Below are 26,300 nucleotides of genomic sequence, written 5' to 3'. Positions count from 1 at the left end.
CTGACTGAAAACTTGGTGGTTGTGACAGATCTTCTCTAAGTCCCTGGAAATACTGGGCAATTATGAGGAAGATGAGGACATACATACATATCTTTCAGATGCTGACAAAGAGGCAGAGTCCAGCTGCCAGAGTAATGAGAAATGGAAGGAAGCTTTAGCACCAATGCTATTTATGCTGTTCCCTGAAAAACTAAAAAGGTATGATTTTAAAATGCATTAGTTCCTTTACTATGTTTTTAATATATTAATGCACTTTAATATTTCACATGCTTTGTACTCTTTTCTTGCTCTTCAGACATTTATTCAATATTTCACATGCTAAATTCTGTGATTAATTTACTCTTACATGAATTAGGTGAGTTTGTGGGTTGTCACAGAGTCTTTATCCCTGGTTATTAGGAGCACACTGGTTTTGCATATAATTATCATGCATAATTTAATCATGTAAAATGTTCAATAATTCATACGGAGCATGGCACTTACATAGTAGATGATTTGTTACAAGCAAAAGCTTAGTTAATGGTTCAGTATTGTGTTAATAATAACAACAATAATAATAATAGTAATATTTCTACCTATATAGAAATGGGGAGATTCAGAATTGAACAAAATAATATTGAAGAGCAGGGAATTTTTGTATAATTTTGGATTGTCTTAACCAACAATGAACTTAATACTTCTAAGGCACATTTAAAGTTAAATCAAAAATTATGCAAAAATTTAACAAACAGGAAGAAGTATCTGAGTAGGAAAAATGTGTGAGGGTAGGAAAGTACAGCATGCATAGCTGAAGGCAAAAAAGGGCCAGAGCATGTAATCAACCACAGTAATGCCAAGTTATTAATCTTTGCAAACTGCTTGCTGAGTAATTCCTTACTTAGATAATGGGGGTTTGTATCAACCAGAAGCGCACGAGGTCAGTACATGCAGATGATGTGACTTGAACTGTTGGTGAAATATGGAGTATGAAGTTTATATGAAGTTTATATGGCATTCTGCAAAAAAGTGGCAGGTATTTCTGTGTTCCTCAATTCTTAACAAAAATTTCTTACATCTGAAGTACCTCAATGGCCTGGAAATGTGTTGTTTTTATCTATCACACCATTATTCTCTTCAAGGGTAGTTTGCCTCAAGTCTCATTTATGCTGAATTTCTGCTAGTTTATTTTCAGATACCAGCAGGTGTTTTGTAATAGCAAGTACACACTCCTATAGCTTGCTTTTCTTTCTATTTAGTCTGTCTAGAAAATGGAATGACTGAATATCTCAGGATTTTCTCTCCACAATATGTTTCACTTGAAGGGCATTGATTTGTATCTTTAAGATCATGTACCTAAAATCTTGGCACTGAAGAAACTAGTGGCTTGCCAAGAAGGGGATCAGTAGAAATGCTGCAGAGCTGCTGTGTGCAGACCATGGAGCAGTGGACACTTCTGGGGTTTAGTACAATGCTGCTGCATTGGTGTCAGTTTTCTCAGTGTATCAGTGGCATTTCTGTCTGATAGTATGCTGCCCAGAGTCTTTCTAGCCTTTGATGCCATTTCCTTACTGTCATTTTAATACCTTCCTTCAGATTAAAGGATGGTGCAATCTTTACATTTTGAAAATCCAACTCACAGCTTGTGTGTTGAGATTTAAAGGGCTTTTGATGGGTTCCTTTCTGAGGCTGCCATGCACTGGACTTTCACATCCACAATCACTTTACCTTTCAAAGGTTGTTTCAGTATTTAATACTCTTTCTTGGAATGTAAGCAATAGACCAGGAAGTACCAAATTCCCTGCAAGCCCTGTCTTCCCAAAGGACCATAAAAAAAGATTGATTTTCACCTCTGACTAATCTGCCAGTATTGGGATGGAGCATTCAGTCCTTAAGTGAACCTCTTAGAAGGCGATATCATAGGCGATATCTCAGGCTTTCCTGAAATATTTGCTCTTTTGGATTCTAATTCTATTCTGAGCACGTGTAGGATGTTTTTCACCAAAGCCACTCAACGATGCCTCTTTTCTTATAAAATGAGACTGAAATGTGCAACACAAGGATGGATCCCCACTAAGGGTTATACCTGTGATTATAATAATGGTGGCTCCCTCCTGCAGTTACATTTGTAAATGAGATGATTTTCCAAAGCTAAGTATTCCAGGCCTTTGAACACAAAAGGAAGTCTTTGTCCTTTCTAAGAATTACCCCTTGGAGGATGTGTTAATTTTGATTTTTAAGGTGTTAGGCCTGTTGCTGGTTTCACTGCTGCATAAAGATTATACTCTCTTGTGCTATCATTCCCCGCTCTGAGAATGCCCAGGATGCCTATTTCAGAACATCCATTCTCTTGGATTCCTATTCCCAGAATGCTCATTCTACGGGACCTACATTCCCCAGGACCTGTCCCCGCCATTTTCCAGGATCCCCATCCCTGGGACCCCCATCCCCGGAACCCCCATCTCCCGGAACCCCCATCTCCCGAGACCCACATCTCCCGAGACCCACATCTCCCGGGACCCTATTATCTAGGACCCCCATCCCCGGGATCCCCATCTCCCGAGACCTCCATCACCGGGACCCCCATTTCCCGAGACCCCCATCTCCCGGGATCCCCATTCCCGGGACCCCCATTCCCGGGACCCCCATCTCCCGAGACCCCCATCACCGGGACCCCCATTTCCCGAGACCCCCATCTCCCGGGACCCCCAATCTCCCGGGACCCCCAATCTCCCGGGACCCCCATTCCCGGGACCCCTATCCCCCGGTATCCCCATCTCCCGGGACCCCCATCCCCCGGGACCCCATTATCTAGGACCCCCATCCCCGGGATCCCCATCCCCCGCGATCCCCATCCCCGGGACCCCCATCCCCGGGATCCCCATCTCCCGGGATCCCCATCCCCGGGACCCCCACCTCCCGGGATCCCCATCTCCCAGGACCTCCATCCCCGGGACCCCCATTCCCGGGACCCCCATCTCCCGAGACCCCCATCACCGGGACCCCCATTTCCCGAGACCCCCATTTCCCGAGACCCCCATCTCCCGGGACCCCCAATCCCCCGGTATCCCCATCTCCCGGGACCCCCATCTCCCGAGACCCCCATCCCCGGGACCCTATTATCTAGGACCCCCATCGCCGGGACCCCCATTCCCGGGACCCCGATCCCCGGGATCCCCATTCCCGGGATCCCCATCCCGGGCTGTCCCGTACGCGCCCCCACCGCCGCGCCCTCCCGCCACCAGGGGGCGCGGCCGCCTGCCCGCCCTGTCTGCGCGCGCTTGTGGCCGCTGCTCCGGCCCCGCCCCCGCGCAGGCGCAGTCGCGCCGCCGGCGCTCTGAGCTGTGTCTGCGGAAGAGCAAGATGGCGGCGCGCTCGGTGTGCCGGGCGGGCAGTGCTGCTGGGCGGGCGCTGCTGTGGGGCCCGCGCCCCTCCGTGAGTCACCGCGCTCCGCGGGGGCAGCGCGGGGGGGAGCCCGGCCGGGCCTCGGGCGGCCCCGCAGTGTGGAGTGGCTGCCGGGCCCGCTGTGTCCCGGCCCGGAAGGTCATGGGGACGCGGCGGTGCGGGGCGGTGCGGGCCGGGCGTGGGGGGGACAGCGGCGGCTGTCACTGTCGTTGTCACTGTCACTGTCATTGTCACCCACTGCGGGGCTTGCCGCAGAGCCGCTGTCCGCTCTCCGCCCCGGTACTGGGATGTGAGCTGTTCTTGCGGCTTTTCGCTGGGCTTTCCCACCTCTTCAAACCGCTGAGTTCCCGGCGGTGCCGAGGGGAATAGTCTATTAGTAGTGATGACAGCCTTTATTTTTACAGGCAGCTTTATTGAATTGGACAAAGAAGCGAGGTGCTGCCAGCTATGCCCAGACACTCCAGAATATCCCTGAGACCCAGGTCACCACCCTGGAGAACGGCCTCCGTGTAGCCTCAGAGGAGTCCAATCAACCAACCTGCACGGTAAGTTTAACATAAATTAGGGGCTTATTTGAAACAATCAGCCTTGCCTGGCCTGCAGCTGTGCAAAAGGGACAGACCCCTGTCTGAACCAGCGCTTTTGACTGAGACCCCACTGCTTCTCTTTGTGAACAGGTGGGATTAGTATAGCAGCAGGAGGCCCAGACTGTATTGCTTTTAGACAAGTTTTTGTACTCTGCCAGTAATTTCCTCAGCCTTACAGTTTTTGTGTGAGCAGTAAGTGATGAGTAAAAGTTATGTCTGTGGCAAAACCAGATTCGGTGAAGCAGAGAGAGAAAAGGCCAAAATGTGTGCAGGAAACAGTTGCTAGCTTGTTCTTATTTTGGTTCTTCTGGTGGTCTGTGGACAAAACTTCCTGTCTGTGCTGTTATGTTTGTATCATTAAGATGCTGATTGTTTTCTTCTCTGATGTTGGTACTCACTGGTTTGGCTGCCAGGTGGGTGTGTGGATCGAGGCTGGGAGCCGCTACGAAGATACGAAGACCAATGGGGCTGGTTTTTTTATGGAACACTTGGCCTTTAAGGTAAGGATGTGTGCTAGATCTGCACAGAGCTGCCCTGAATGGTCTGTCCATACATTGTCCTCTTGTTTTGGAGCCTGTGGCTGTTGAAGGAAGGTGTAAATCAGGTCACCTGAGTGCTAGAGTCTTTGCACACGGTATAAGAATAAGTCTAAAAAGGCATCTAGCCCATGTGGTGCTCATTGGTTGAATGTGCTGCAACTTGCAAGCATGCATGCATTAAAAATAACTCTTATTTACTGTTTGCTGATTTTTCCTCATAAAAGAAAAAGTGCTGTAATTAGCAAGTATAACACACACAGAGCACTGTGTTATGAAGCAAGTTTCCTCAGGTTAGCACAGAGAGTTCAAAGCAGCATTTCCTGTATCCATTTATTTTCTTTGCTTTTCTTACTAGTCCAGCAACATTCAGAGGCTACAGTACTTGCTTTTCAAATCATGCAGGTGTCTGCTGAAGAGGGCAGAAGACATCTAAGCCTGGGACTTGCTGACTCAATTTCAGCCTGTGCCTTCATAGGCAACTACAGCATCTGGCCAGCTCCTTAAGAGATGGGCCCTGTATTAGAAGTAGTCTTCTGCTTCTATTTGTCTTCTGTATATCACTGCTTGGATAGCTAGAAACCTGCTTGTTTTTGGGTGGGGCTTGTTCTTGGTTTACTTCCAGGGATGTGCTGTTTAAATACTGTTGTCTCAGCTTAGGTTGTCTCCTTCCCTGTTGAGTTTGTGTTGGTTAGTGGTGATGACAGCCTTTATTTTTTGGGCAGCTTTATTGTGTTTTAGTAAATACAAGCTTTATTGAAAGTTTGTGTTGGTCTTTCAAAATATACCTCAGCCATCCTTTATCTAGAGGAAATTAGCCAAGTAGTAATTCTCCTGTATCTGCCATTGGCTTTTATGAATCACATGACAGTTTTTATTTCTTTAGATCTTTTTTGTTATTTTCATTGCTTTAATTCTGACCTAAAGGGAAATTTGTTCATTTAATAATTGAATTTATCTGGTTTCCTTTAGGGCACAAAGAAGCGTCCTGGCTCGGCCTTTGAGAAGGAGGTGGAGAGTCTGGGTGCTCACCTGAACGGCTACACCTCCCGTGAGCAAACTGCCTTCTACATAAAAGCCTTCTCCAAGGACATGCCCAAAGGTAGGATGGCCAGGGGCAAAGTCTGATTGGGAGTTAAGTGCATGTGCTTCTGTTTCTCACCCCCAAGCATCTTTTCTACCAGCAGACTAGGGACTGAAGTTGAAACTGAGCATTAAATTGGAGGTTCTGGTTGGTAGTTGAAGAGAGCAGTGCTGTGATGTGGTGCTTCAAGACCGTATGTTCATGTGTCCCTAAACCAACAGTTCTAGTTATGTCAAGCTGCACTTCATTGCCAGGAACTCTGGATGGGACTTCCCATGGAGAAGGGATGATGGCAGGGATTCACTAGTTTGTAGTTGTTTTATGGAGTTTGGCAGCTGAGGTCAGTGACAGTTGCTGTGTGAGGAGTCCTCAGAGCAGCTCTTGCAGATGCTCCTTGTGCTCAGTACTGCCACGTGCTGCCTTCTCTGGGTTGGTTTTGGGCAGAGGCAGCGATTTGAGTGGGGGCCTTACTGTGGAGATGGGCTGTGCTGTAGGTGTCACAAACTCTCTGTAAGGATTCAGTGTGTATGTGGAAGAGTGCCTGCTTCTGACATACTTCACCTTCTGCAGATGTTGCCGGCGCTCTGCTGGCAGAGGTGCTTGGCAAGCTGATCGGGAGACTTCTTGCTAAATCAGTGTTGCAGATGCTTTGGGAATGGGTAGCACTCAGCTCTGTTGTGTCACATGCCAACCCCCAGCATGGTTTTTGCTCACTTCTGTGTGTCTCCTTTCAGCAGCACTGGGTAGCAGTCAGGCAGTGAGATGCTAATGTAGGAATTGTGTTGCAGCTGTAGAGCTTCTGAGTGACCTTGTGCAGAACTGTGAGCTGGAGAATTCTCAGATTGAGAAGGAGCGTGGCGTCATCCTTCAGGAGTTGAAGGAAATGGACAGCAACCTGACAGATGTCACCTTTGATTACCTTCATGCCACTGCTTACCAGGGAACTGCGCTGGCCCACACCGTTGAAGGGACCACAGAGAACATCAAGTGAGCAACAGCTGGATGTGGTGCACAGCCTGGGGGTACAGTCTGTGGGGTGCATGACTGCTGCTTCCTGGGCATGATGACTGGACAGTGTGCACATGGAGGTGGTCTGAGCCCATGGGCTTCTCCTTGTGCCCTGACTGTGTTTTCCCCATTGGTGCTGGTGAAAGTGTGATGCTGCATGCATTCCTTAGAACCACCTCATGCAAGCCCCTCCTGAGGCTGGAATGGACAGGTTGAACCTTCACCCATACTTCTCAGATTTTTAGAAAAATCAGAGAGCTAGCGGTTGTCATTAAAGCAATGGTCTTGTGTTAGCCCTGTGACTGGGTTCAGTACTCTCCAGTCTGTACTGAAGTCTATATTTACCTCTCCATCTTGGCTACTGGTTCCTGTTCTTTGTGCTCTAGAATTAGAGCACAGGGCAAACACAGTACACAGTGCAGTCTTGCTTCTAAAAAGCATTGTTTCCCTGCAGCAAAGACAATCTGACAGACTGCTATCTCTACACTGTGAACTTGATTCTCCTAAGCCTCTCATTCCTCTAGATGCTGATGTTCCAGGTCTCTGTGCTCTTTCCAGGAAGCTGACTCGAGCAGATTTGGCTTCATATGTTGATACTCATTTCAAAGCACCTCGTATGGTCCTGGCGGCTGCTGGTGGTAAGTTCTAGATCCTTGTAATCCTGAGAAGCCTCAGTATTTTCAAGCATGTGATCAGACTTGTCTCACATCACTAATGTAAAATCAGATAATTTTGTTAAATTAGTCTGTTTTAAGACTGGGATCTCTCTCTTTTTCATTGCCAGGTATTTCCCACAGAGAACTGGTAGATGCAGCTAAGCAACACTTCACTGGGACGTCTTTTGCATACAAGGAGGGTTCTGTGCCTTCCCTCCCACGCTGTCGCTTCACAGGGAGTGAGGTAAAGTTGTTTTGGTCCCCATCAAGACAAGCAGCTGTTGCCAGACTGTGGAATGAATGTAAAACCAATTACAGCTGCTTCTTAGTGGAAAAGTCTGTTTGTGTGTCTCAGAGAAGCTGATGTTGCACCATCTTGGTAGTGCTCCCATGTTCTGCTCTTGGAGCTTACTGCCACGTGTTGGGTTTTAGATGGGACCCAAATCCATTAGGAGTGTGAGGCTGTTGCTCATATGATCTGCAAAACTCACATCAGAACAGCTGGTTTGTGCTCAATTCTGCCTGGGATTCTTTAATTTCACTGGAATAACATCAAGTGCCCCAGTTTTTCAGCCTGACATTGCAGCAGGTTGCAGACAGATCACAGTGTTCATGCAGTTCTCCCCCACTCCTTGATGATTTTCCAGATCCGTGCCAGAGATGATGCTCTGCCCCTTGCCCATATTGCTCTTGCTGTGGAGGGGCCAGGATGGGCTGATCCAGACAACGTGGTCCTCAATGTGGCTAATGCCATCATAGGGCGCTACGACCGCACTTTCGGAGGCGGGAAGGTAAGAGTCTGGGGAGCACAGCAGGGAGAGCCTGGAGCCTTTTCGTGTGAAGTGTTATGGAGACCCTAGGTGGATGTGCTTTAGGGGAGGCTGTTGTGGTTAACTTCCAACTGTGAAGGGGTTAGGAGCCTCAAAAGTAGAGTAGAAGTGTAATCGAGGCTAATCCAGGACAGTTCTTGAGAGGTGATGCTGACAAATGAACTGAACCTTCTGTGGAAGAGGTGTAGCTGGTGAATTCTCAGCAGCTTGTTCCCACCCTCACAACTAACCCCTCAGTGGGGGTGGTGATGGAAGCGGGATTGAATGCTCAGCAGTCTCATGATGCAAGCTTGTCTTACCCCTGCAGAGCAAATGGAACTTATTTAAAACCTCAGTATTGCATCCATTATCATCTGAAATCTGTCTGGCTGTGTATCTGTGCTAACCCCTGCTGATGGGATACCTTGTCCTTCCCATTTTTTTTCCCACTCCTACGGTGGTATGCATACCAGCTTTTCATCTGCAACTGGGAAAGGAAATGATCTGCTGGATGGACTCCTAGGCCATTGTCTGTGGCTTTTCCAGCAGTGATTCTCATCTGTTGACCACATGAAGGCTCTAAATTAAGCTCTCCTTCAGTAAAGTGTTCCGCTCTGTCTTGTCTATGGTCTTTGTGAAAACAGCTCAGTGGGAAAGAATTTGAGCTGTGAGGAAGCTGAAAATGAAATGGCTGACAGCATCTCCTTATTTACAGAATCAGTCTAGCAGGCTGGCTGCGCTTGCTGTGGAGCATAATCTCTGCCACAGTTTCGAGCCATTCAACACCTCCTACTCTGACACCGGCCTCTTTGGTTTCCATTTTGTTTGTGACCCTCTGTCCATAGATGATATGATGTTTTGTGCTCAGGGAGAGTGGTAAGTACAACTTTGGCACAAGTTGCTGTTCAAGATCTGAGCTTCTTGTGGGACTGAGCTGCTGGGGGAGCATATTAGGTTTACATAGAGCTTCTTGATAACTTGCATTCTGGTTAAGTGATCCTGTAAGTGGTTTCTGTAAAACTCTAAGGATGTGGCTTTTGAGGAGCTGTTTTAGTCCCTTGGGGCTCCTCAGGTCTTTTGTTCATGATTTTGAGTGTTAGTACCGAGGCTTTGGGGCTTTTTATGTACAAGTGAGATCATTCTTTAGACAAGGTTTTCCTAGATGCCCAAGAGACTTATCTCCATTGTCTTGTTAAGCCTGATTGAAGCAGGCAGTTCCTGCTGCTCAGGCTCTTGTGTGGTGGCTGATGAATGATCTGCTGCTGGAATCATGCCGGTGTTTGGGAGCCTTCTGGCTGTCCATCTTATTGTGTCGTTTATGACATGAACCAGTAATGGTTCAGGGCTACTTGTGAGCTACAAGCCATTCTGTGTGTGGAGCAGGTGGAGTGAGCCCTTGCCTCAGAGACGTGGCCATTGGCAGAAGAAGGGATGTAGCAGCTGGAGTCCAGACAGACTGTGGAGCTGTCTTGTTCTTTCAGCATCAGTTTCCATAGCAGCTTGCCATGCATGGGAATGGCTGACATGCCTTCCTTCTCCTGTGATAGGGCAATGCACAGCATGTGCTGCTGGGCCTGCTGGGCAACCAGAGCCAGCACCAGGGCTGCTGAACCTCTGAGTGTAACTCAGCGTGTATCCTGCTGTGTGAATTCCCTGCCTGTGTGCTGGAGCTCTTGCCTCCTGCTGCTCAGTGCTCCCCAGTTCTTAGCTGCTCTGTGGAGATCAAGGATGAATGTCAGCCTGCAAGACAAGCGGTGTTGATAACAGCTTTTTTTTTGAGGAGGCTGGGGAAAGAAAGGAATTCACTTTCTGTCTGAGCAGACAAACATCTTTAAGTGCTTTTGTGGTCTTTCCGTGTCTTCTCCAGGATGCGTTTGTGCACTAGTGCTACAGACTCAGAGGTGACAAGAGCCAAGAACTATCTCCGAAATGCCATGGTGGCTCAGCTGGATGGTAAGTTCTGGTTTATGGATTGCTCACTCTGCAGCTTTCAGAGGGTTTCTGCTTGGGGTTCTCCTGGGGAGCGGGACTTGTGCTAGAGATTGCAGTTCTGCTGGCAGGCACTGGGCAAAACTTCCTTTTCGTGCTTCACAGTCCTCCTGCCATGTTGTCAGAGCAGCTGACCCCAGCCTTCTGTACTCTCAGGAATGACATACTGCCTGGTGATCTAAGAATTGAGACTCTCGAACTGGACTGCCTTGGCTATAACACTTAGGGGAAGAGTAAAGCAATCTGTGTATTGTGTAGCTCCTGCTGGAGCTGTATAGACTGGGAATTAGGACTGTGCTTCATTAGCAGAGAGTTTAGTGCTTAGAGTTTCTGCTCTGTGCTTTGGCTGATGATCAGGCTGTGCAATTCTGGAAGGCTTCTTGGTGCACTGACCTTGCAATATCTTCAACATTCAGGTACCACACGAGTGTGTGAGAATATTGGAAACCATCTCTTGCACTACGGACGCCGTATCCCTCTGGAGGAGTGGGATGCCAGGATTTCTGTAGGTATCCATTTGTTTTGGCTGGAATACCTGAGCATGGTTGGTGTCAGCATTGTCTGGCCTTCGTCTGCTGCAGTAACACCTTAATCAGACTGTCTGGAGTCCAGGTCATTGTCCTGCTCACATGGATGTAACTGTCAGAATCTCTGGCTTAGATGCAGTGTATCCTGTGTCCCTGTGACTGGAGTCAGTCCATTTCAGATTAAGGAAAGAGGGCATACAGTTGTGTTAAGTGGCACAACCTGAAATTCCTGTAACAGTTTTCTTAGTGGTGTCCCACACCTGGTTTGCAGTTTCTGCAGCCACTCTGTCCCTTAAAAGACTTCTGATTTTGACCTTGTCTCCTGTACCCACAGAAGAATGCATGGTGTAGGGATGTTAGCCATCCTTGCAGGCAGAGCTGCACAGTTGGTGCAGATGCCCCCAAGGGTCTGATTGTATCTTCTAATGATCTTGATATATAATGGTAACAGTAAATTGCAACTTTGAGAAGTGTAGATCTGCTGGAAGAGTCATTAATTGTTTGTTTGATCTTTATTAGGCTGTTGATGCAAGAATGGTGAGAGATGTCTGCAGTAAATACATTTATGACAAATGCCCTGCAGTTGCAGCAGTTGGTGAGTAGTAGGTGACAATCAGTACATGCTTAAAAAACAAAGTGGGGCTGAGAGCTGAGTAGAAGTGAGTTGCAGGCAGTCCTCATATGTCTGTCCTGACTCCTTAAACCACTCTGGTTCTTTACTGGTATCCTCCTGCCTCTGCATGGGAGGTGTGCCAAGGCACATTTGCCACTAGATCAGACTTGCAGGTGATGGAGATGCAGTGGCAGTGAGCTGCTGGCTGTCCTCCCACCTCTGCCTGCTATGGAACTGTGACTAAGACTGGGAGTCCTGTAGCTGGGTGCGGGCCCAGCTTGTCTGCCAGGTGTCCTTACCCTGGGGTCAGGGTGGTTTATGTAAGGGAAGTGAAGGGACCTGGTTCTCCTGTGCTGCTCTGGCATGTCTGTCTGGCCAAGGACAAATTCCTCTCCAAAAACCTGCCTAAGCAGCTCAGCTCTGCTGCCTCCTTCCTGTGTGTTGAGAATTCCCCTCCTCCTTGCAGCTGTTTCCTCTGGCCTTCAAAGTGGAGCAGCTTGGAAAAGGGAGACAGTGTTTGAGCAGGAAGTTGAAATATTGAAATGTCTTGGTGGCTCCCTGTATTTGATACCTGTTTGGGGACCTATGCTGAGTGTTGGGGAACAATGTGAGAAAACACCTTATTTTGTCAGGAGCTGGTATCTGCTAGTTTTCCTGATCCTGGTTTGAGCTGTAGTTGCCTGGTTTTGTGCAGAGCTTCTATGGATTGCAAGTACAGGCTGCTCTGCCACCATCTGCTTTGAAGACCATGAGAAACTGTACAGGGATTTTTAACTGTGTCTCCAAGTGATTTTACTCCTGTTTATCCAGGTCCCATTGAGCAGCTCTTGGATTACAACCGCATCCGCGGCGGCATGTACTGGGTCCGTCTCTAGGATGTGTCCTGCAGGTTGGAAATAATGGAGCTGTGGACTGTCACGGGTTCCCTCTGGCACTGAATGTCTTGGGCACCACGAGCAAGCTGAGTCCATTCAAAGCAGCTGTCTTCTCTGTGTTAAATGTAAAAAAAATAAATACATCCTATGTGGAGTTGGTTCTGCTGGTTGTCAACTGTGTCTTCCTGGGTGGTGTGTTAATCTTGCCAAATTGGGGAGATAGGATGTGAGGAGCTGGAGCTGTTGATAGGCAAACTTCTTTCCAGAGGGGCTATGTTTTAATAACCCATATGTTTCTGTATGGAGATCTGTTACCTCTTATCTTAAGCTTCCTGATTGTCTGTAAACCAGCTCAGTAATGAGCAGAGTTTATTGTGTAGTGGGGTGTTGGTCTACATATTCTGTAACTCTCCATGCAGTCAGGCTCAGCTGTGCAATTACTGAGAAGCTTCTGACTGGCCTATACCCATAAGATAATCCCTATGTCTGAGTAGTTGGAAGAGCTACCCAGCCCTTTATGCCTTTTTGGTGTTAAACTGGTTGTTGCTCCCTTGTCTTGCCTCTGGGAAGTTGGAACATGGAACAGAAAGCTGAGCAAGGGGGATGGAGAGTTTCCCACCAGGTGGCACTAGCCTGTCACAGCTACCCTTGGAAGCTACAAGGTATTCCTGTTTAATTTTTCTCTTAGAGATAAATGTCTCTGAGGTTCTCATTTAGTTTCCAGGTTCTGCCCGAACAAGGGAGATTTAAAAATAGTGTGAAAGTTTCTCAGACTTAGTCATTACACTTGAGACAAATCCAGTGTACTAAATCATTTGTGCTGAATCTGGATTCTTGATCAGAGAGTCAGTGTGTCTGAGCCCATTGCGTATGCTAGGCAAGTTTGAAACTGTTAAATGCTCTTGATGCAATTTGGGTTTAACTATTGTCACAAGCTCTGGCTCGTTACAAGTGCACTGAAGGCTGAAAAACTAAACAAGCTCACTTATGCCTCCAGCCTTGTGGAACCAGTAAATGATTCTGTCTTGGTTTTGTGGCTGCAATCAGACCATAATCCTCTTTTATCTTCCATTGCTCTATATTCTCCCCTCCTCGTTGATTTTCCAAAGTGTTATGCAGTTGGTGAGAAATACAAGGAAAGAGATCCTTGCTTAGCATTTCCTACAAGTTTTCTTCTTAGGAGGTATCTTTTTGGGAATGTCTGTTTTCCTTAAGTAATTAATTCCTCAGGCTCTTCTCTACTAGTTTATTCTAGGAACACATTTAAACCCGTCAGTAACGGATGCTTTCCAAGTTCCTCTGTTTTTCTGGGAAAAAAAAACAGTACTGACTGTGCTGAGCCTTTCCCCCAGCACTTCAGCAAGGACCAACTCCTGACCAAAGCCTAGCCCTGCTAGGCTGCCTGGCTTCTGCAGCCTTAAATGGATTTTGTAGATGTTTTTTCCATGCAGGACTCTGTATCCGGGCTGATCTGGACTAGGAGCCATGCCCTGGTAAGTATCTGTAGGAGTCAAGGCCGAGCAGTGCCCAGGATGGGCACTTTGGGGTTGCAGTTGTGGTGGCACTCTGCCTTGTAGTGCCTGTTGTGTTTGTGTGCTGTGGCAGTCCATGCCTCCAGTAACACAAGTGTCTCACCAGCTCCAGGGATTGAGAGGTTTGCCATATTATTTTTTTCCTTGGTAAACCACAACTGGGGATGTAAAAGGTGGGGAAGGGAAGCCCATTCAGGAGTCAAGTGTTCCTGCTTGGCAAAGACACTCATGCTCTGAGCCTTATCAGGGGCTTGGGAAGTGTAACCTGGAATTGGTGCAGAGTCATTAAGCATTTGGCAGCCAAATGCTTTGATACTGGAGGAACTGAAGCTCTAATCTTGTTGGCAGGTCTCTTGTTTGAGCTATATGAGGGTGTTTCTATTCCTCCACCAGAGTAGCCTCAGTCCAAGGGAATCCAAACTGGGAAGTGTCTGGCATGACAGGAGTGTCCTATCTCAGCTTTTCCTGAACATTGAAAAAGATCCTTTGCTGGACTCCCTCTCCTCTTTCTCCCTCTCCTTCCCCTTCCTGCAGTTTCCATTGGCCAGTGAAGGACAGTGCTAGAGGAGGGAGTTGGAACCATCCCTAGAAGCATCCCAAGTTCACTGTAACTGGAGATGGCCTGGGTGACCTAATGAATCTGTTTCCTGGCTCCATGGACAATGTGGGATTGTTCAGTGGGGCTCTTTGACCAGTTTAGTTTTCAATGGCTTAAGTGTTTTATTTTGCTACTTGGAAGGTTACTTGGGATCCCATTAGTCTGTGCTGATAAATTTAGCCTGGTGTATGGATTGGCCTTTGCTCCCTGCCCTTCTGCACAGTCTTACCCTCTCCAGATTAAGTCCCCTCTTTCAAGCTATTGTGATTGCTGCTACTCCACGACACCTTGGCATTCCATCTGTTGGCTGCTAAAGGAGAGGATTTGGGAAGGAGGGTAACTGTGCATTGCTGTGTGCACCCTGTGCAAGGCTCTGCAGTTTCCTGCACAGCACTTCAGTGGCTTGTCTCCACTACACAGAGCTATTCCAGGAATGTAAACTCTAGCAGTGAGAATGGGGAGCGCTCACTAGAGCCCTGTGCTGAGTGCTCCATGTTGTCCTGGTCTCTGCAGGGAGAGCTGCTGGTACCCCCAGTGCAGGGCTGCAGGGCCTGGCAGATGTACAGGGTGGATCTGCCTGTGGAGCAGGCAGCCCCTTTGATATGTGAGATGCTTGTTTGTGATTCGGGTGCTTGCCAAGAGAGGGGCCACAGCAGCCAATTGTCAGAGTTGCCTCACCTGAACTAATTACCCACCCTGGAAAGTACAGTTGATACTCATCATGGGTGCTGAGCCAAGCCTGTCTTAGGGAAGCAGGGAGCTGCAGGGAGGCTTTCACAGAAAGGAGAGGCTTGGAGCTGTGCCACTCTTTAGTGCCAGAGAACTTTTGGGAGGAGAGCCCACAGCCCTCTAGGCCTGCTTTTCTACCTGCTGTCCTGCCAAGGCTGGTGAAAAATGGCAGTGGGAACTATGGGTGAGTGGGGTTTACAAGACAGAGCAGCACTGCAGCTCTGTGTTGCTCTGCTCAGACCCCTGGTGCAGGGATTGACTGAGCTGGCATGGGAACAGGGACTTTCTCCCCTACCCAGCCCCTGTGTAGTGTGGTTTGCTCAGGGAAGGGATGGGTTCTCCCTGTGAGGAAATGTCACTCAGTGGGGCTGCAGGATTGCCAGGCTCAGGGAGGTACCTGGTGCTTGGTCAGTCCTGACCAGGAATCCCTCACTTCACTTTGCCCTTCTGTGCACTGCTGAGACCTCCTACACCAGGAGAGAGGATCAGTGAGCAGTGGTATCTGGACACACACCCAGCAATCCTGTTTCCTATTTGGAAAAGGAAATGCCTCGTGTAAGGCTTTAGTGTATTCATTGCGTGGAAAAGCAGTGGACAAAAGGCCCATCCAGGCCTGACTGCCAGCAACAGCCACCCCGGGCTGCTGTGAGGCACGAGGCATGGCGGCAGGAGCTGTCTTTGTCTGCACTGGTGTGCCTGGAAGGGGTGAGTCGGAGCCCTGAACACCCTCATTAAAAGCTGCTTTACCCCACATGCCGTCCAAAGAGGTTGAATGGTTCTCACTTTTCCATGCAAGTCTCTGCTTTCCTGTCCTTTCCCCTTACACATTTTCCTTCCTCGGGGCTGTGAGGTTTTCAGTGGGTCTGCCACGCTGAGGTTTGGCTTTGTTACCCATTCAGACATTGCTGGGATGCCCAGAAAAGCTATTTGAAGTGTGGGGCATGGAGAAGGATCTTCCCAGGAATGGAAAGTGGAGCTGCTGGGATGGCAACCTGGGGAGCTCCCAGCCCTGATCTCTGAGAGCAAGAGATACTTTTTTTCTGTACAAAGAGGTATCAATAGTACCTGCGCTGGATCACCTACCTGGTGCCCTGGAGACTCTGCTCCTGCTCAGTGTCCTACCATCCATTGCTGAGCCTTTGCCACGATCTGGGGTTATTTAAGGCTCCATATCCTGCTTTAGTGCGAGAGCTGCACAGCAGAGATGGCATGAGGACAGTGAAGGAAGCTGAATTAAAAGCCTGAAGCAAGGCTTGAGCAAGGCTTTGGATACTGAAACAGAAGCCTGGATATCTGAGTGCTTTTCCTGGTTCCACCAAGAGCCTGCAGTGTGACATCAAGCATTCAGGTTTCTGGGGCACTGTGTCAAGGTGGATGCTGACACCAGGTGCAATGCACAGAAATAAAACTGCTGCCCATGCACTGCCCTCAGCATACAGCAACTCAGGTGTGCAAAGCATTTTGTAAAGCAGCCCCAGTACTGTGCACTGCTTTCTGCTTTGCATGTGCCTTTTATTCAGAGTAGGCACTTGGATAATGCTATAAAGGGAACGTGCTGCTTATCTTTGATTTGTTATATTTACGGAAGAACGAGTTGACTCTTCTGGAGGGGATTTTTTTCTTCCTCATTTGAATGTTTAATCTAGGGAACTACAGTGATGTTGCTTCAGGATTTAGCAGTGGATGTATTTCATTAAAGTGCACTCTGAGTTTCTCGGGGTGCACTGCAGAGCTCAGCGTTTTACAGATTCCCGTGTGCCAAACCCATGGCCCCCGATCACGCCACTCTTGAGCAAAGCTTTTAGTGATCAAGGAACAGGCTTGGTGCTACCCATGAAACCTCAAGGTGGGATTTCCAGGTGGGGATAACTGCCCATGCCCTGGGGTGTCTCACAGGAAGCTTGGTGAAGAGCAGCATGTGTCTGTGCTAAGTCCCTGCCTCTGCTCCCCTGGCATGAAAGATGCCCTGGCGTACCAAGAGGCTGTCAGGAGGAGATGGCAGGTGAGAGTGCTTGAGTCTTGGGCATCCCGACTCCACGTGGCAGTTCTGCTTTTTCCACCCCTTCCCCCCGCTGGCTGCTGCGAGGCTGGAGGTCCCCACTGCCCCTGGCTGCTGTCCACTCTGGTTCTCCTGCTTCCCCTGCTTTGTTTACTGCTGTTCCAGATGTGCAGCACTTGGCAGGAGCCCCTATGACGTGGGAACACAAGTATCTCCTGTTCCTGCCTCGCACGCGCAGCAGTGACTCACAGGTGACCTTGCCCCAGCTCTGCTGAGGGGGATGCAGGATGAGGTCCTCGTGGTTCAAGGTGAGTCCTGAAGGTGGTGAGGGGCCAGAGACAGGATGCTGTGCTCTTCCCTTCTTGGTGGCAACTCAGAGAGGTGCAGAAGTGCTGGTGATGTGGTTTCTGCAAGGACCCTGGAGCTCAAGAGCTCACTGCTCTGGGGATGCAGTGTGTGGATGCAGATCATACCCCTATCGCCATTGGGACCCCCACCTGTGCTGCTCCCCCTTTCCCCTGGAGCTCCCCAGCATCCTGCCCCACAGCTGCGGGGTCCCTGTGTGGGATGGAGGTGTCCACCCGCCCGTGCCATCCTGGTGACGCACCGTCCTGCTCGACGGAGATGTGAAATCATCCTGGGGAGGTCTGGGAGGGAGGAGTTCCCATGGTGACAGACAGCGATTCACCCGACAGGGCAGGGCGGGTACTTCGTCCTTTTTATTCCTTTCTTCTGGAGTCGGGCACCCAGCCAAAGAGCTGAAGGAGCAATGGCACAGCCTCGCAGGGGAGAGACACAGGGCAAGTCTGATCTCGTGAACTGCATTAATCCCTCTGCAGCAGTTTCCCCTGCAGCCTGGCTGCTGCCCCACACGTAGGGGTGAGCCTGACCCTTCCTGCAGCGCTGCTTCCCTGGGTGCTGGCTCCCTGCAGTTTCCTCACTGTCCAAACAGACCTTAATCCTCCTTCCCGTGGGTCATCGGTCACGTATGAAACATCCAGGGCAGCGCCCTGCAGCTGCTGGGGATCCAACACTGTTAGCCAACATACCCCTGCTGTGGGCAAGTGAGGGTAAAGGGGCTTTGTGCTACCCACATGCCTTTATCAGTGCCCAAGGCTTGCAAAAGCCCCTTACCCAGAGATTGCAGCATGGCCCAAACTCTCTAGTGGCGAGAACCCCTTCCTGAGCCCCTGCCTGTCCCAGGTAAGGCCCCAGCCACGCCCGGGTGTAAGCTGTGCCCTCCCTGGCAGAGCACTGCTGGTCCTTGCAGGGCTGCACGTCTCCCACCAGCCCTCCAGCTGCAGGTGATGCTCCCCACAGCTCTGCAGGGCTCCCCTTGCGCAAGGAGCGGCCAAGCCCCAGCAAGAGTGGGATAGGGGCTCTTTTATGAGTCCTGCCAGAAGTTTATATAGAGCTGCAGGTAGTTTTTAAGGGGGTTGGTGCAGGTTGTGAAACACTCAAATAGAGCAAGCATTGAGCAACCACCCTGTCCTCCCAGCCACCAGGCCTGCATCCCAGATGAAGAAGTGGGGAAGTGAGAGCAGGATCATGCAAAGGAGGATTGAGAGAGGCACAGCCTTTCGCTGGCACAGGGGCTCTGAGAAATCTGATTTTGGAGAGATGAGGTGGACAAACTCCTTGTTCAGCTCCAGAGTGTGAGTCTCTTGTGAGCTGTCACCTGTGAGCACAAGCCGGCTGCTCTGCCAGGCCCAGTGGTACCAGTGCCTGTGGGCTGGCAGCAGCAGGGACCGAGCACAAAGCAGTAGTGACTCGCTATTTCCATATCTTGGGAAGGCAGTGTCTGTGAGCCCACTCTGAGCTGTGGTGCAGCAGCAGGGTCCTAGGACAGCAGTGCAGCGTGTCCATCCTTGGGGGCTGGGATAGAGGCCCCTGAGGATTGGCTCCTCAGATTCATGAGGAATAGCCAAGGTATTCCTCTTGGCAACACTCCTCCCCTGGGAATACAGCTATCCCGAGCCCCTGCAGCCAGGGAGGCATCTGTTGTTGCCATTGAAAGGAGGAACAAATATACCCAGCCCTGTGAAGCTGTGCAAAGCCCCTGCAAGGAGCAGCTTCTTGCAGCACAGCTGGCAGCATCCTGGGGACAGCTCCATCTTCCTAGGCCAGCATGCTGCTTCTCTGCCTTTCCTCCTCCCTGCTTGGCAGCTGCTGTGAGCCCCTGTGACCACCCTGCTCCTCCCCAGCACTCCATACTATGCTGCTGCCTTCTCCTGCAGGTTGTCCAGGGTCCATAGGGGCTCCCATGGCTGAGTTAGCCTGAGCTGGCCTTGTGTTCCTTGGGTGCTGTGCTGGGAACTGGGCAACTGCTCTTTCCCTGAAAAGTTCAGCATCAGGCAGCAGAACCAATTCCACACGCAGGGAAAGTGGTGCTGCCATGCCCATCTAGCCCTGTACCATCTGCTCCCAGCATGAGTTGGGAAGGAGGGAGGGGACAGCCATGGCTTCATGGTGCTTGTCCCACTCTTACTGGGAGTGGAGATGGTGCAGGGTTTGGGATCTGAGGGGCAGCTTGTCCCCACACGTGACAGGGGCTGCTGTGTTGCTCCTGCAAGTGCCCTGGCTCTGCAAATTTGGTTTCTGTCCTGGCCTCCTGCAGACACCCTTGCTTGGCTACTCCTCTGTGCCTCTCCAGTCCCCTGAAGCCATGGCATCCCTGGAAGCCAAATTTGGGGCAGAGCACCTTGCAAGGCCAGCAGCAGTGCCTGCTGTGACAGCTCCCCAGCACCCAGCAGGGCCTGAGCTGCCCCATCTGCCACACACCTCCTCGGAGGGATGCTGGTGGAGGGCCAGAGGCGTGGCAGATGATTTCACTTGGTGTTTGCAGATGATTTCCTGGCTTTCCCCGGCACTGCAGGGAAGCACCAGTGACCTGGCCTTGCCCCGAGCTGCTCTCCCAGGGGCCGGCTGCAGGAATGCCACCTTTCACCTTTGCATCTCTCACCCGGCCCGAGGCACTGGGCTGCCACAGTTCTGGTCCCTGGGGAGCCCCGCAGAGGCGCAGGGCTGGGCAGGCTGGGCAGCACTGGGGGTGCAGGCGGGCACGGGCTGGCTCAGCAGCCCAGCGTGTCGAGTCACGCTCTGCACACCTCGACCCAGCCCGCACATGCCCCGTGTGTGTGCGACGTGGGCTGGCAGCTCTCCCTCGGCTTCCCTTCATCTCCTCCTCCTGCAGGCATCCGAGAGGAAACCGCTCCCTCTGCTCTGCCAGTCCCTGCTTTTGCATTGCAATGAGTCCCTGGGTCTCCCTTTGTGCACCCCAAGCCCGGCTGTGCCCCAGGCACTGCCAGCCACTGCCTGCTGCTACCTGCAAACTCTGCAGCCAGGACTGGGCTGGGAGCACCTCAGTCCTCGTAACCCCAAGGCAGGAAATTTTTCTCTGCAGGAGTTTCCTTTCCATAGCTGCGTGTGCTGGGCTGGCTGGGGCATCTGTGGGGCATAAGCAGCCCATGGGATTGCCAGTTTGAGGAAAAGCAGCACTGGCCCCATGCAGAGGTGCTGGGGGAGCTTTGCTGCACCTGGTCCCTGCATTTCTACCATCTCCTACATGCCCATTCTCAAGGGCAAAGCAGGTTGATTTTAGTGAGCCTGGACCCAGCTGCAAGTGGGGACTGCCAGGGCCAGGAGCAAAGGGGCTCATGCGTCAGTCAGTGGAGAAGCTGGGTTCCTGCAGAAGAGCCAGGCTGTGTGTGTGGCCACCTGCAGCATGGGGCACTTCAGCCCCTGCCTGCATTCTGCTTATGCCTTCCCCCTGGTTCCTGACACCCAGACCCTGTGCATCCTCTCTGGATATCCCCAGCATCACCCAAAGCCCAGCCACAGGATGCAGCTGAGGGCAGCTTTTTAACGAGGGACTCTAGAGCCCCATTCAGCGCTGCTGGCTCCTTATCCTGCTTCCATCATCCCCATTGTCACCTTCCCTTTCTGGCATGCTGGCTCCATGCCATTGCAAAGCACTGCCAGCCCTTGGCAGAGCTCTGGTGCTGCCTGGCTCTCCTCTCACTTGATTCCCTGAGAAGCAGCCTGGCCTCTGAGGTCATGCTGACCAGGGCTGCCTTCTCCTGCACTACTTGGCTAAGGGGAGGGTCACAGCCCTGTGGTGTCACCATTCCCTCCTGAGCCCATTTTGCATGGCCAGTGGGGCCTGGCAGCAGTCCAGCGCAGGTTCGTGCGATGCTGATGTGCGGCTGTGCTGGCAGCAGCCTCCAGACACAACAGTTTACAGGCAGGAAAAACTTTCCATCCCTCCACAGCAGTTGAGGGAGAGCAGAGACATGCACCCACCCCATGGAGAGCCCTGGTGTGGGGGAGCAGCAGGCTCAGCCTGACCCCAAGCTCAGCCATAGTGGGACCACTTGCCTCCATCGTCCCTCATAGTAGCAAAGGTCCCCCACAACCAGGAGCATCCCCTTCACTTTGGACATCCCAAGAGCTGCTGGGCAGAGGGGGCAGCTCATTGGTCATTACTTCATCCTGATGTCATACTTTGATTCCTTTTGCTACAGGGATGTGGCCTTGGGCAGCAGCAGGATTGAGGGTGCTCTAAGCTGTCCCCTCTGGCACAGAGGAGCTGGGAGCCTTCTGTCTGTTTCCCTTGTGAAGCACAGCCTGGAGGACTGGCATGGCTTTTTCCCACCCCAGACCCATCAGGGTAGGTCAGCAGGAGGTAAGGGCTGTCCATTTCCCACCCTGGTCTATTTTGTGGTTTCTTGAGTTGCTGGGTTGTCGCAGTGGGTAGCACAAATGTTCTGCACTGTGTCACCCTGTCCCTCTGGGCTCTCTCCAAGCTGACTGGTGATAGTGGCCAGGGGTTATGGGCTTGTTTCTGGGGATGCTGGGCTGGGTGGCTGGGTGCCACATCATGGAGCTGGCAGTGGCTGCTGCTGGAAGACATTCCTGGAGCGTGTCCCAACTAGCCCCTGTGGCAGACAAGGCTCCCCCTCCAGGCTCTGGCCAGCTCCTCCACTCCTCACCCGCCTCAGCACCAGCCCCCTGCTGCTCCTGTCCCCAGTGTAAAAGGTCTGGGAGAGGTGGCTTTTCCCTTCCAGCAGCCCCAGAGCTGTCCCATGCATCCCCACTGGCTGGGGATGCTTATGCTGTGCTGGAGTGAGGAATGCTGCAGGACTGCAGTAGGGCCAGAAAACTAAAATCCTGTAACGGTTGTGCTGAATCCCAGCCCATGTCAGATCAGCACCAGAGGCAGTGGCTGCAGTCGGTGGAGAGGGTGGGCAGAGGATGGGGGCAACAAGCGCCACAGCACCGAGTGCAGCAGGCTCTGTGTCTCACCGTGATGTGTGACTCATCCTGTCCCAGAGAGCTGAAACCTCACCTGGGGCTGAAGATTTTCTTCTTGTTTCCCACTAAGGCAGCAGTGAGGCCTCATGCCTGGCAAGCATGGGCAGGGAGAAGCTCAGCTCCTCTGCTTCCCTTGTGCACACTCCAACCAAGGGGCTCCCTTCTGTGGAGGTGCTGACCCCTGTGAGGCTCAGGACTGGTGCTTCCCTGGGCAGTGTCCTGTGAAGACCAGGGTTGTTGGGACCTGGGGAGGTGTCCTGGAATGTCTCATGATCTGGCCAGAGGTTGAGTGTCATTTGGGAACCAGGTTGGAAGGCAGAGGTGAGGAGCTGGAGTCAGGGTCAGCCCTACAAATTTTGATCAGTGTCAGTGCACAGGAATCAGCAGGCTCTGGGCCAGGTGGGAAATGGGGAACCCCAAGTCTGGGCTGTGGGAATGGCTAGTGGCTGAGCTGCCAGCTTTCCAGGCTTTGAGAAGGGTTTACAGCCTTTCGGGATGTTCCCGGAGGGACTGGCGTGCAGCGGCGCGGGGGTGCCCGTGAGTCACTCACACCTGGAGCTCTCCATCTGCACAGGCAGGACCGTCCCGCGCCGGGGGCCGCAGATTCCTTCCCTGGTCCTGGTATGTGGAGGGAAGCTGGGAAACACCGCGGAGGCGGAGACACTCTGGTTTTGGGGACGCAGCACCGCTGCGTGCCCCACTCCAGTGCACATGTAAGGGAAATGCTGCTGGCAAGATGGTCAAGATGCTGCCGGGCTCTCCACGTGCGACTGGGGTTTGGGGACCACCCAACCCATGCCTACCCCAGTCCTGGGGCCGAGGTGGCGGGCAGAGCTCCCGGCATGGCTGTGAAACGTCGCTGTGTGCGGAGCCCGCTGGGCGATGCTCGCCCCGGCGCTGCCCCCGTTCACCGGGTGACCCCCAGCCGCCCGTGCCCTGTCGCCGGCACCGCGCTGTGGGGCTGCTCCACCAGCTCCGGGCCCGGGGCCAGCCACAGAGCCCTTGGCAGGCCCCTCCGCTCCCTGTTTAACGAAGCCCCTTGTCTAATTGGGACAGCCGCCCTGTCTTCATTAAACGGGCTCTGGCGGGAGGAGGGTTTAGGGATGGTCCTGACCTGAGGATGCTGGACTCACGGCCGGACCCACAGGGCTGGGGCGGGCAGGGGGAAACCTGCGGCCACGGCGAACTTCGGAACCCGCCCACCAGGTTTGGAGGCCAGGGCTGGGGTCTAAGGAGAGGAAGGCTAATGAAGAGGAGGGGATTCACTGCTTGCTGTGCCTTTAAGAAGAGCGAGGGCATCGCCGCTCCTCCCCTGCCTGGGAACAGCTTGTGCCTGGGAAAGTTGCCTGCAGCCGACCCTGGAGCATCCTTGCTCGGTGGCCGGTGGCCCTGCCCCGGGCCCCCAGCTGTGAGGTGGCCCTGGGCCCCGGAAATCCCCACTGCTTCTCCTCTTGCTGCCCACAAGAAGATGCCCCTGGACCTGACCATTGCCCTGCCAGGAGCTGGAGGGGAGCCCCTGGGCCAGGGGCCAGGAGGGCACAGGTACGTGGGGTGCTGCGGACAGGGGAATGCAGCTGACAACGGGGAAAGAGGACAGGTGTCATGGGGTGCATGGCAGGTTCCTTCAGCCAGAGTCAACCCCAGGTGAGCACAGCGGGAGGATGAGGTGCTGTGTGATGTGTCCCAAGGAGCAGTATGGTCCCACAGGTGCCCTGGAAGTCAGGAGCACCCTGAGGGTCAAGGGTGCACCCTGGGCTGAGTGGGAGCCTTGGGGGACTGTTTCACCAGTCACAGGTGAGACCAGGGCAACACGAGGTCACTGCCTGCCTTGCTGGGCATCTTCTCCCTTTCATCTCCTCCTGGCAACTGCAGCCACATCACCAGTGGCTTTCCAGCAAGTTTCTCCAGCTCTGGAGGGGGTAGGGGTAGGTCTCAGCCACAAGACTTCTGTGAGATGGCGTTTTGAACAGGGCAGGATGTTGTTCCCACAGCTGACTCCAGCACAATCCCTGTACTAGAGCTATGTGTTCCAGGGCCCCACACGATGCCATGTGTGCAGGAAAAATCCTGGATGAGGCCTGGCTGTCCTGCAGCCTCGTGAGAGCAGGGGGAGCAGGCCCTTAGCACCAGCGTCCTTCCCAGGGCTTTAACCCAGATGGTGCCAGGACCTCAAATCCCTGTGGCATCTTCATCCAGCTCTGCCTGGGGCCAGGCCCCAGGTCTCCAGGACACATTCCTCTGAGATGGATGGAGGATGGATGGATGTGGGTGGAAGTGTGAGTAGCCAGCTCCTGGCTGGCAGGTGCCAGAGCTGCTCACCTTCCTGGAAGATGCTGGGGGGAAAACTGCCTTGAGCCTTACTGGACCCCACTCAGCCCCTAGAGGAGGTCTCGGTGGCAAATTCAGCCAACCGTTCTCGGGTGTCCAGCCCTCTCCTGCTCCATCCCCATCCCGGAGCCGCTGCGCGTCGTGCAGCCGCGGGGCAGCCCGGGGTGGCACTCGAGCGGGAAGAGCCTGAGGAGCAGCTTGCTTTCCTTCCTTCCTTCCCTCTCAGAGGAGCGGGTGGGAAAAGCCCTTCGGGAGGCCGGGCTGGGCGGGGGCCGCGCCGCTCCGCTCCCCCCGGACCGTGCTCCGGGCCGCCCTCCATAAAGGGGCGGGAGCGGCGGGGGCCGGTGCGCGCCGGCACTGCCTGCGCCCGGCACGGCTCGGCACGGCTCGGCACGGCACGGCACGGCGCGGAGCGGTGCGGGACGGAGCGGCCCCGCGGGGGCGGTGGGTGAGCGCGGAGCTGCGGCGGGGGGCCCGCCGCGGGTGGGGGGCACTGCGGGGCAGGACGGAGCCTCCGCACGGGCACCGGTGGGCGCTCGCCAAGCCTCCCGTGGCGGGGCTCGCACCGGCTGGGCCGGGCTGTGCCTGGGCTGGGACACGGCGCAGCCATCGCGGGGGTGTCGGGCCAGGTGCCCTCGGCCGCCGTGGAAGCGGGGCAGGGCGCTGGCAGGCAGGGCTGCCCACGCCGGCTCCCCGCTGCCCTAGAGCACCTTCCTGGGGCGGGGGGAGCCCCTGCGGGCGGGGGCACCAGGTGCAGCGCGGCCGGGGTGCGCCGCTGCCGCTGCCTTGGGGAAGGGGTGGCGGAGGCAGAAGCCGGGCTGTAGCCGGGCCAGGCGCTCCCTGGATCCCCCGCACCGTGGACAGCCCCACCGGCTGCTCACGGGCCAGCTGCTGCCCGCCTGCCCCGGCCCGAAGCGGGGCTGTCCCCGCGCCGTGCGGTGCCTGGGATGGTTCTGGCACCCTGCCCTCCCAACGCTACCAGGCGTTCGGCACGGCTGGTGCTGGGAATCTCCCGGACTGCCGTCCCCAGCGCTTGGGGCTGGTGTAGACCGTGGTGGCAGCATCCTATCCTGCAGGCTCCCACGATGAGCAGCCAACTCCTGCTCCTGGCTGTGCTCCCGGCGCTCCTGGGTCCCCCAGCTGCCATGGCACAGAAGAGGAGCCAAGGTGGGTGCTGAGCACTGTGCAGAGAGGTGCACACGGTGGGTGGGGCAGTAAGAGGGCTTCAGCACCGATGTGCCACAGTGCCAGTCTGTGCCCTGAGTGCGGTCACTGCTCCGCAGCAGTGTGTGAGGATGTGCTGCAGGCTGACATCGCCTTCCTGGTGGATGGCTCATCCAGCATCGGAAGGAACAACTTCCGTGCTGTCCGCACCTTCATGGACGAGCTGGTGGCGCCCTTTGTGCAGGTGGTGGGTGAGAAGGCAGTGCGCTTTGCCGTGGCACAGTACAGTGATGACCCACGGTGAGCCCAAGGGAGGGGCATGTGGGGTGCAGAGTGGCAGGGCTGGGAAGTGACAGTGTCCCCCTGCACTCCCCAGGGTGGAGTTCCCATTCTCCCAGCACACTGATGGTGCAAGTGTCCGGAGAGCCATCCAGCAACTGAGCTACAAGAGTGGCAACACACGGACAGGCGCTGGCTTCCGCTACATTGCTGACAACTTCTTCAGCCCCACGCAGCGCCGGCCCGGGGTCCCACAGGTATCCACAGAGCAATGGCCCTGGCAATGTGGGGAG

The 26,300-nt window shown here is 53.3% G+C and overlaps 2 protein-coding genes across 2 annotated transcripts in view; both read left to right on the top strand.

Moving 5' to 3' along the window:
* Positions 1-3,300: 3,300 nt before the first annotated feature.
* Positions 3,301-12,219, top strand: LOC117002572 (cytochrome b-c1 complex subunit 1, mitochondrial). Its single transcript, XM_033071854.2, has 13 exons — positions 3,301-3,411; positions 3,786-3,926; positions 4,382-4,468; positions 5,477-5,606; positions 6,377-6,575; positions 7,155-7,234; positions 7,381-7,496; positions 7,900-8,043; positions 8,777-8,937; positions 9,929-10,014; positions 10,467-10,555; positions 11,097-11,172; positions 12,001-12,219. Exons 1-13 carry the CDS (start codon positions 3,340-3,342, stop codon positions 12,063-12,065), a joined length of 1,446 nt encoding a protein of 481 aa, XP_032927745.1. The 5' UTR covers positions 3,301-3,339; the 3' UTR covers positions 12,066-12,219.
* Positions 12,220-23,430: 11,211 nt separating this feature from the next.
* The window catches only part of COL7A1 (collagen type VII alpha 1 chain), a 30,927-nt gene continuing 28,057 nt past the window's right edge, over positions 23,431-26,300 (top strand). Inside the window, exons 1-4 of the mRNA XM_033071894.2 lie at positions 23,431-23,778; positions 25,641-25,731; positions 25,848-26,028; positions 26,105-26,264. Coding sequence (XP_032927785.1) covers positions 25,650-25,731; positions 25,848-26,028; positions 26,105-26,264 — 423 coding nt within the window. The 5' untranslated portion in view covers positions 23,431-23,778; positions 25,641-25,649. The remainder of the gene's footprint in view (positions 23,779-25,640; positions 25,732-25,847; positions 26,029-26,104; positions 26,265-26,300) is intronic.

This window comes from Catharus ustulatus, chromosome 13 (assembly GCF_009819885.2).
Source record: "Catharus ustulatus isolate bCatUst1 chromosome 13, bCatUst1.pri.v2, whole genome shotgun sequence".
In the NCBI taxonomy this organism is placed as follows: Eukaryota; Metazoa; Chordata; class Aves; order Passeriformes; family Turdidae; genus Catharus; species Catharus ustulatus.
This window is presented reverse-complemented; position numbering and strand designations above follow the sequence as displayed.

Excerpts from the sequence above, each read along its gene's own strand:
- LOC117002572 (XM_033071854.2), top strand. The coding sequence starts at position 3,340 with ATGGCGGCGCGCTCGGTGTGCCGGGCGGGCAGTGCTGCTGGGCGGGCG. Across the intron at positions 5,607-6,376 it reads CTCCAAGGACATGCCCAAAG|CTGTAGAGCTTCTGAGTGAC; the intron begins GTAGGATGGCCA and ends ATTGTGTTGCAG. Across the intron at positions 7,235-7,380 it reads GGTCCTGGCGGCTGCTGGTG|GTATTTCCCACAGAGAACTG; the intron begins GTAAGTTCTAGA and ends TTTCATTGCCAG.